The sequence below is a fragment of the Limulus polyphemus genome, unplaced genomic scaffold (genome assembly GCF_000517525.1).
Source record: "Limulus polyphemus unplaced genomic scaffold, Limulus_polyphemus-2.1.2 Scaffold7552, whole genome shotgun sequence".
Classification (NCBI taxonomy): Eukaryota; Metazoa; Arthropoda; class Merostomata; order Xiphosura; family Limulidae; genus Limulus; species Limulus polyphemus.
In genome coordinates, this window is record NW_013673162.1 from 1 (window position 1) to 8707 (window position 8707).

At 33.0% G+C, this 8707-nt stretch overlaps 1 protein-coding gene and 1 long non-coding RNA gene across 2 annotated transcripts in view; both read left to right on the forward strand.

The window, feature by feature from the left end:
* The first annotated feature begins 260 nt into the window (after positions 1-260).
* On the forward strand, positions 261-1680 carry LOC111089839. The gene is made up of 2 exons (XR_002614003.1): positions 261-411; positions 1571-1680. It is a non-coding gene; the product is annotated as an uncharacterized LOC111089839 (long non-coding RNA).
* Positions 1681-7297: 5617 nt separating this feature from the next.
* Positions 7298-8707, forward strand: part of LOC106474699 (outer dense fiber protein 3-like) — a 16949-nt gene continuing 15539 nt past the window's right edge. The window contains 1 exon segment of the mRNA XM_022403002.1: positions 7298-7798. Within this exon segment, the coding sequence (XP_022258710.1) occupies positions 7298-7798 (501 nt within the window).

Sequence of the window (8707 nt, forward strand, 5' to 3'; positions counted from 1 at the left end):
AAGGGAAGTAACTTTCCATGTCCAAGATAACCTTTCATTAATCATGAATTCACATAACTTCTGTCTAGGTGGACGAGTACTCCTGCTAGTTTATAATAAAACAATAACATTATGCAAATCTAAACCTTTTTTTTTTACATCTTAATTGTATAATCAAAATATTTCTCTTTATTACTTATACAAAAAAAAAATGTGAAATGCTTTAAGAATATAGTTTTAAGATTTTGTGTTCGTTATAAATGAAAACGTCAATCTTTGGACAAAGTTCTTCACACATGTTAGAGGTGAAATCAAGTCATATTTTGTTACAGGCTTCAGTTAAGAGTTGTTTGTGTTTTGCTACAGGTTTCAGCTATTGACTTGGATGTTATTGAAGTAGACCCTGATACTACTGAGATGTTGAAACAAATGGTGAGTGATTTTATTATTAAAAATGTTTTATGGTATTATTAATTTTCACAATATTCACAGTAAGCCAGTCACAAACATGAACAGTTAATATTCTAATGGTATATCTACTATGACAGTTGTCTCTAAGGTAGACTTTCATATCTGTTTTAAACATTTATATTTCGTTTAAAGATATACACACATCAATTATATCTGTTTAAAGATACACACATATAATTATATCTGTTTAACGATATATCAATTATATCTGTTTAAAGATACACACATATCAATTATATCTGTTTAAAGATATACACACATATCAATTATATCTGTTTACAGATACACACACACATATCAATTATATCTGTTTAAAGATACACACCAATTATATCTGTTTAAAGATATATCAACAATATCTGTTTAAAGATACATACATATCAATTATATCTGTTTAAAGATACATACATATCAATTATATCTGTTTAAAGATACATACATATCAATTATATCTGTTTAAAGATACATACATATCAATTATATCTGTTTAAAGATACATACATATCAATTATATCTGTTTAAAGATATACATATATATCCCACAATCCCAAAAACCATTAAAAAACCGGGTTCCTAAGAAAAAAATTAAAGCATCTGAGCTCACACGTTCTAAATAAAATTTGTCTCATCACGAGTTATGCAATGTATGAGCTTTTCATACACCCTATATACATATAATTCTTATGTCATTACGTGTGTATCTTTAAACAGATATAATTGATATGTGTGTATCTTTAAACAGATATAATTGATATGTGTGTTATCAATTATATCTGTTTAAAGATATGTGTGTATCTTTAAACAGATATAATTGATATGTGTGTATATCTTTAAACAGATATAATTGATATGTGTGTAACTTTAAACAGATATAATTGATATGTATGTATCTTTAAACAGATATAATTGATATGTGTGTATATTTAAACAGATATAATTGATATGTGTGTATATTTAAACAGATATAGTGGATTTTCGCATTATAATAATTTATAAACTTTCAAGTACTGTTTATATAGTTTCAAAACTTTTGAGAAGACTATATTACTTCAAAAAGAATGGTATCATTAATATTAAAGGTTTAAATGACTTATTGAAAGGAACTATTTTTATGTTTCAGGATATGGAAAAGATCCCAGGCTTGCAGGTTACACCTTTACTTCCTTTCCATGGTGGACCTCGTGCATAAACTCTGTTAGTTTTCAATAAAGATTTGAGTTACTGAATGAATGAAGGTCTATACTTACTCCGTGAGAGTAATCACACTGTAATAAACAGCTGCTACAGTATTTTTAGATATTAATTTAGTATCATTAAACATCAGAATGATGGAACGTTTTTCTTTTCAAAAATTAAACAATATATGATCATTTTTATCATTAGTTCTTTATACTACCTTTAGAAATACAATAATATAAACATACCGTATATTAAACATTTCATGGATTACATTAAAAGCAGGCACATCAGAGTAATATATTAGTGTATTGTAGCTTACTCTAGTTGGCCCCTTTTTATACAAAACAAAACATATGCTTTGATGGTTGAGTGTAAGATGTTTATGTTAATGTAAAACTTTATTTTTGCTAGTACTTCCCCTCTTCTTAAAATACTTGGTTGTTTAATCATTTTCGATGATGTCAAGGTAACAGTATGTATACCTTGTAGTTGTACTTGATGTGTCAGAGGGTGTTCGATCATTTGTTCAACAAAGTACACTTAGAGAAGTGAAAACCGTGAAACAAAAATTGCATTAGTTGGACACATCCTGAAATTGTGATTTGTAAATTTGTTTTTTATGACAATTATTTTTGAAATATATTATTGATTAGTGAATCTTGACTGATTTTTAAAAGTTTATTATCCACCAGAAATTTAAATTCATAACAAATACTTTTCAGTTTAACAAACCTAGAAATATACATGTTGAACTCTCCTGTAAAGTAGACTGATATTTATAAACATTTAAACTTACGTGTGAAAAAATACAAAATTTTTTTTATTCCACTTGTGCTAATTTTATATAAATATTGATTTAATGCAACATGATATTTTCTTGCCTGTACTTATCAAAAGACATGAGACCTAGCTTCAAAATATCACTCAAATGGTGATTTTAACGTGTGCATATATTAGGAGGCCAGCACTGAGACTGTAGAAGATATTCTGATCGATAAAGTATCCCAGTGGTTTAGCAGTAAATCAGTAGGCTTATAATGCTAAAAACAGGGTTTTGATACTCGTGGTGGGCACAGCATAGATAGCTTGTTGTGTAGCTTTGTGCTTAATGAACAAATCAACTGGTAGGTAACTATAAATGTCGTACTATAGTACATCAATCACAAAGGTTAAAATATAAAGCTTGTAAAAGTGACGCTTCAAATCATGTGTATTGCTTCAACTGGTATATAATAAACTGCCCTGAAAGGAAAAGCCTTGCACTTGGCAGTGGTACAAATACCTGATATAAGAATGCAGATTTTAAATGATATAATTGTCAGTTTTTATGTATGGGCAGGATTCTTCACAGTAGGTGTCTGTAGTTTGTTGGTGATAAATTTCAACAATAAACAACCAGCACACAGTCCACTTGCTTTAAAATAATGTATTAAAACAAGTCAAATGTATATACAAATGTTTATTACACTGTTGGTTATCACAGTTGTATCCAAAGCTTTAAATAATTGTGTCTTCTTCTTGTCCTTTGGTGGGTAGGTCTACCGACTTACAACGCTAAAACCCGGGATTTGATTCCCTGTGGTAGACACAGCAAATAGCCCAGTGTGGCTTTACTCTAAGAGAACCAAACCAGACTTTTTCGTCAAAGTCCACACAGGCTAGTTCAATTACTTTAGAACACAATTTGTCAAGAATTAGTTTTCTCTATTCTGTTATTACAATACAATCTGTGATAATTTCACTATAAGATCGCCACTGTTGCTATTTATCTATCTCACATTGCACAGTTTTGCATCACAAGTAAATCGCTGGTGCATTGTAGTCGAACAATGCACAAGAAACTGAGTACAGACCAAAAATTACCATGCAATTCTTGAAGAGTTTACAGAAAGTAGAATACGTGCATAATCACAAAACCTAATCAAACCATGATAGAGAATTTACCTGGTTGAAAATTCTCCCAATCCATGATAACCATTTTTGTGTTTCGTGATCTGTCAATATCACGTTTATTTTTTACTTTCATGTTTTATTCTTTATGAGGACGTTTCTTAATTATTGGCTTTACATTACTTCAGTCACCTCCTTTATATAAATCTTCAGTAAGGGCTATTTTCACATAGTCGTCCTTGATGTCGAACTGACTGATTAAAGGAAAGGCCGTTAGCCAACAGACTTAAGTACAGCCATTCTGACCTGGAGCAAACGTGGTCCAGTAATTATAGTGCTGGATAATGAAATCGTGGTTCACATTTTATTAAAGCCAAAAAATTCTCTGCTCTTTGGGACCAAGGATGTGCTGTAAGAGTGATGGTCAAATCTTCTCACAATTCAATTACAATAGCCCATGAGTTAATGGTGAGTTTTGGCTAGCTACTTCCCCTCAAGTCTGTTACTTCAAAGTTATGAAGAATGACTATCACCAATATCCATTCAACAAATAACATCTATGGTTGAAAAGTAGTATTTGACTGTCTCCAGAACGCATTTTTTGAGGCAACATTATTCAAACCATGAACTCTTGGTTTCTAAGTCTCAGTATGCTAACCACCTGTCCATTGTGAGGAAACTGTAAGCTTATTTATCAAAAATTTGAAGTAATTTACTTATTCTTTGATAGATTGTTTAAGTTGAGTATTCATGATGAAATTTGGTTGAATGGACGGCAACTGCCTTTCGTTTTCAGGTCGCTTCGTCTATCTATTCTTTGTCCATCATTAGATTAAACCTCCCGACATTTTATACTAAAAAAATGTCAAAACACACTCTTAGACACTATTGAAATATGTATGCCTATTTTGCTATTTAGTTATCATTAATACTGTTACGTCTGTGTTCGTTTGTTAATTTTCCGCTGAAATTCTTTTCTAAGAACTTCAGCGATACAAGTCCTTTCTTAAATAAAACTAGTTTATTCTTTCTCAATACAACTTTGCAATACACTTAATTTCCACAGTCACTTTAACTTATAATTTACACACTTTACTTACGGCTTGACTCAATCGATTATCTGTCTATATCTTCAATCTCTCTTCCAGTTCCGATTAATCGTCTCGCTTTATCTGGCGCGCTTATATACAGGAATAGAGAGCGTCTACCAAAAACTGAATTATTCGTAATGTTCCCCGATCCTTCTAGAAACTCATCACGTGTTACCAGAGTCACGTGGCTTCCGCTGTCGTAACAATACTTTAAAATAAATGCTGAATGTTATTCGAATGACCGAGCATACGAATAATGAATTGAAACGCTCGGTAACTATTGAAATATATATAAATGCCTACTTTGCTCCTTTAATTACTCGTAATACTTTAAAATAAACTGAACTTTATTATTCGAATGATTGAACATACCATTAGTATATAATACGAATAAAGCAAGTATTTCATTAATCAAAGAAAGTGCTCTTTTTAGGGTTGAATTTGTTTAAATAAGCAAGTTAACTTGTTTGTTTGTAGTTAAACACAAAGGGCTATCTGTGCTCTGCTCACCACTGTTTATAGCAGTACAAGTCAAAAGTTAACTTGTTTGTTTGTAGTTAAGCTCAAAGCTACACAAAGGGCTATCTGTGCTCTGCTCACCACGGTTTATAGCAGTACGAGTCAAAAGTTAACTTGTTTGTTTGTAGTTAAACTCAAAGCTACACAAAGGGCTATCTGTGCTCTGCTCACCACGGTTTATAGCAGTACAAGTCAAAAGTTCTATTTGTGTAAATTCCACTCAAAAGAGTGCTTTCTTTGATTAATGAAAATTACTTTTTAATAAATTGAATAAAAATGCTGAGTCAACTCTTACTAAATGGATTTATATTGCGACGTTTTGATTTTAAGGTCACTAAAGGCATTGATCAAATTACAACGTATTTTGAAATGACTGTCACAAAGTAATCCTATATTTTTATATAGGAGTACTGTGTGAGCAAAAGACATTTCCAAATACCATATATATAATATGCGCTCCACCACTATTTTAAGCCTAATCTTATCCTTTCGATTTGCTCTTATCTAGTATTACCGACGAGAAGTAAAATACTCCGAAACTAAATGACAAGAAAATCGACTAACAGACTGGACTCCACATTCATTATTCAGTAAAATACTTTAGGTACTAGTAATAAACAACATTATAACACCTGATTTGTTATGTTTTAACTGGACCCTCAACGTTTCGCTTTACAGCTTCTTCAGGAGCGTTCTAATAAAACACAAATGGTTTGTGTTTAAGTTAAGTACGCCTGAAGAAGCTATAGAGCGAAACGTTGAGGGTCCAGTTAAGTAAAAATAATAAATTTGTGTTATAATGTTGTTTATTACTTGTATTAAAATATCCTTTATACATCAATATACACTTTAAAAATTAAAGTATTTCGGGTCTTTAGATAACATGAGACAGAAATTCACAAATAAGCAGTTGTTGGAATTCGACCATTGCCTGAACTCGGACTAAAGTCAATAACTTAAACTGTCTATTAAACAAATATATTGTGAAATTTTGAAATCACAAGTAAAAAACAATAAACAATTATTGAATATTGTCAGTCTTGGAAATGACAAAGACAACATATTCAATTGTTGTACAATAATGTTTCGTTTCCAGGTTAGCTACTGCAGAATTTCATTTAAAATTGTGACCTTGTAGAATCATGGTCCAAACAAAACAAGATGAAGATAATACAATTATTCTGGCAGCTCAGATAAAAGGTAGTTTAATCACAGCTATTTTATGACGAAATAATGTTCGCCTTGTATTCATTTCATCAGTTAATAATTATCAATGTTTACTAGCAACTGTAATAGTATTAAGCTCAACTATAAAATATATTAACGGAAGTAATTACTGTAGTGGAAACTTTGGTGATTATTCTAGAAAAAATTGTTTTTTACCCATTTTACTCACAAAAAGTTGTGTAGTTTAGGCGAGCTCACACTAAGATCATCTATTTGTAGATAAATATCCTTTGAATTATAACTGTAATCAGGGTTAGTCTCCTCATAACAGTTCAGTGGCGTAGTAAGCAGGGGGACCTGCTCCCACTTTTTAATCTGCCCCAGTAAAAATGCATCAAGATTATGAAAGATGCTCTCAGGAAAAGCAGGATAATGGACAAAATTTAATCTAGAACTAAAAAGATTCTAGGGCCTTGAGGCGAGCCCTGGACTCCAGCCGAAATGGGTGCGCCTGTGGCACACATTCCTTCACTCCGCTATATCAAATAGGCCTCCCGCATTAATTTGCCTTCAAGACTTATGCTGAGTGAATGGACTATATAAGATTACCCAACGCAGAAATAAAATAGCAAGATTAAAATTTTCAAGACAAATAAGGGTATGGAAAAAGTATGTTTCCTCAAAAATAATGGGTGGATGACGTCCACTCGAGTCTTAACATTGATTCTTATTACGAGCCGCGTACTATGAAACATATTGCGGTTTTTTAAGTTACGTTGGAGGATGAAACATTGGAATCCAGTAAGTTTAATTTTTCTGATAAAAATCACTTAGATTTCAGGCGTTTTTATCACAGATATTAAGTCTTTTGAATTTCAAAACGTCTACAGTTTTCGGCGTTTAAACCGTAATTTTAAAATTCACGTATTGAATTTACAAATATCGTATCAGATAGACGTTTGATTCTCGTTGTCCAGTCTAGCTAACGAGTGCTAGTATTGATGAATGGCCTTCTGGGCGAAGGCTTGAAGGAGACTAAAAATAGGCCTGTATTAGTATTCTTATACACCCCTCGCTTGGGCGAAGGCTTGAAGGAGACTAAAAATATGCCTGTATTAGTATTCTTATACACCCCTCGCTTGGGCGAAGGCTTGAAGGAGACTAAAAATATGCCTGTATTAGTATTCTTATACACCCCTCGCTTGGGCGAAGGCTTGAAAGAGACTAAAAATATGCCTGTATTAGTATTGTTATACACCCCTCGCTTGGGCGAAGGTTTGAAGGAGACTGAAAATAGGCCTGTATTAGTATTCGTATACACCCCTCGCTTGGGCGAAGGTTTGAAGGAGATTAAAAATAAGCCTGTATTAGTAATCATATATACCCCTCGCTTGAGCGAAGGTTTGAAGGAGATTAAAAATAGGCCTGTATTAGTATTCTTATACACCCCTCGCTTGGGCGAAGGTTTGAAGGAGACTAAAAATAGGCCTGTATTAGTAATCGTATATACCCCTCGCTTGGGCGAAGGTTTGAAGGAGATTAAAATAGGCCTGTATTAGTATTCTTATACACCCCTCGCTTGGACGAAGGCTTGAAAGAAACTTAAAAATAGGTCTAAGTTAGTATTCTTATATACCCCTTGCTTGAAAACTCGTACTTTTGTTATATGGACGTCATGACGTTTTGAAAGGGAATGTCGCTGTTTACGAGGTGCTAACTGGAGCAGGGTCGTTTATGTAGAACAATGGTACAAAATCTTTTTCATGGCGCATCTTCTTCTAATCATGGGTTTTGTTGCACGTGCACCTCGTATTACCCATCTGTGTTTATACTATAGATGTCATTTTTCCAAGTTAATTGTTGTTATTATATTACTTAATAAAATTCTCTTTACATTCTAGCCTTACAGCTTAGGCATTGGTCAGCTAGAGTATTCGGCGTCTTACAAGTGAAAGCTGATTTTCTCGGGGTTCTCCCCACCCCACATCGGATTTTCTGGCATTGGATCCTCGGGTCCCGCCTCCCAGAAAAGGGCCTTTTCTTATGCCCCTAAGGCTTGTCAATTAAATATATATTCAAAACTGGTGTGTTTGATTGATGATCTTCGTTCAGTCGTCGATTCTCCAGTTTACTTCCTCCTACTTCTTCAATTCTCCAGTTTACTTCCTCCTACTTCTTTAATTCTCCAGTTTACTTCCTCCTACTTCTTCAATTCTCCAGTTTACTTCCTCCTACGTCTTCAATTCTCCAGTTTACTTCCTCCTACTTCTTTAATTCTCCAGCTTACTTCCTCCTCCTCCTTCTTCAAAGCTCCAGTTTACTTCCTCCTACTTCTTCAATTCTCCAGTTTACTTCCTCCTACTTCTTTAATTCTCCAGTTTACTTCCTCCTACTTCTTTAATTCTCCAGTT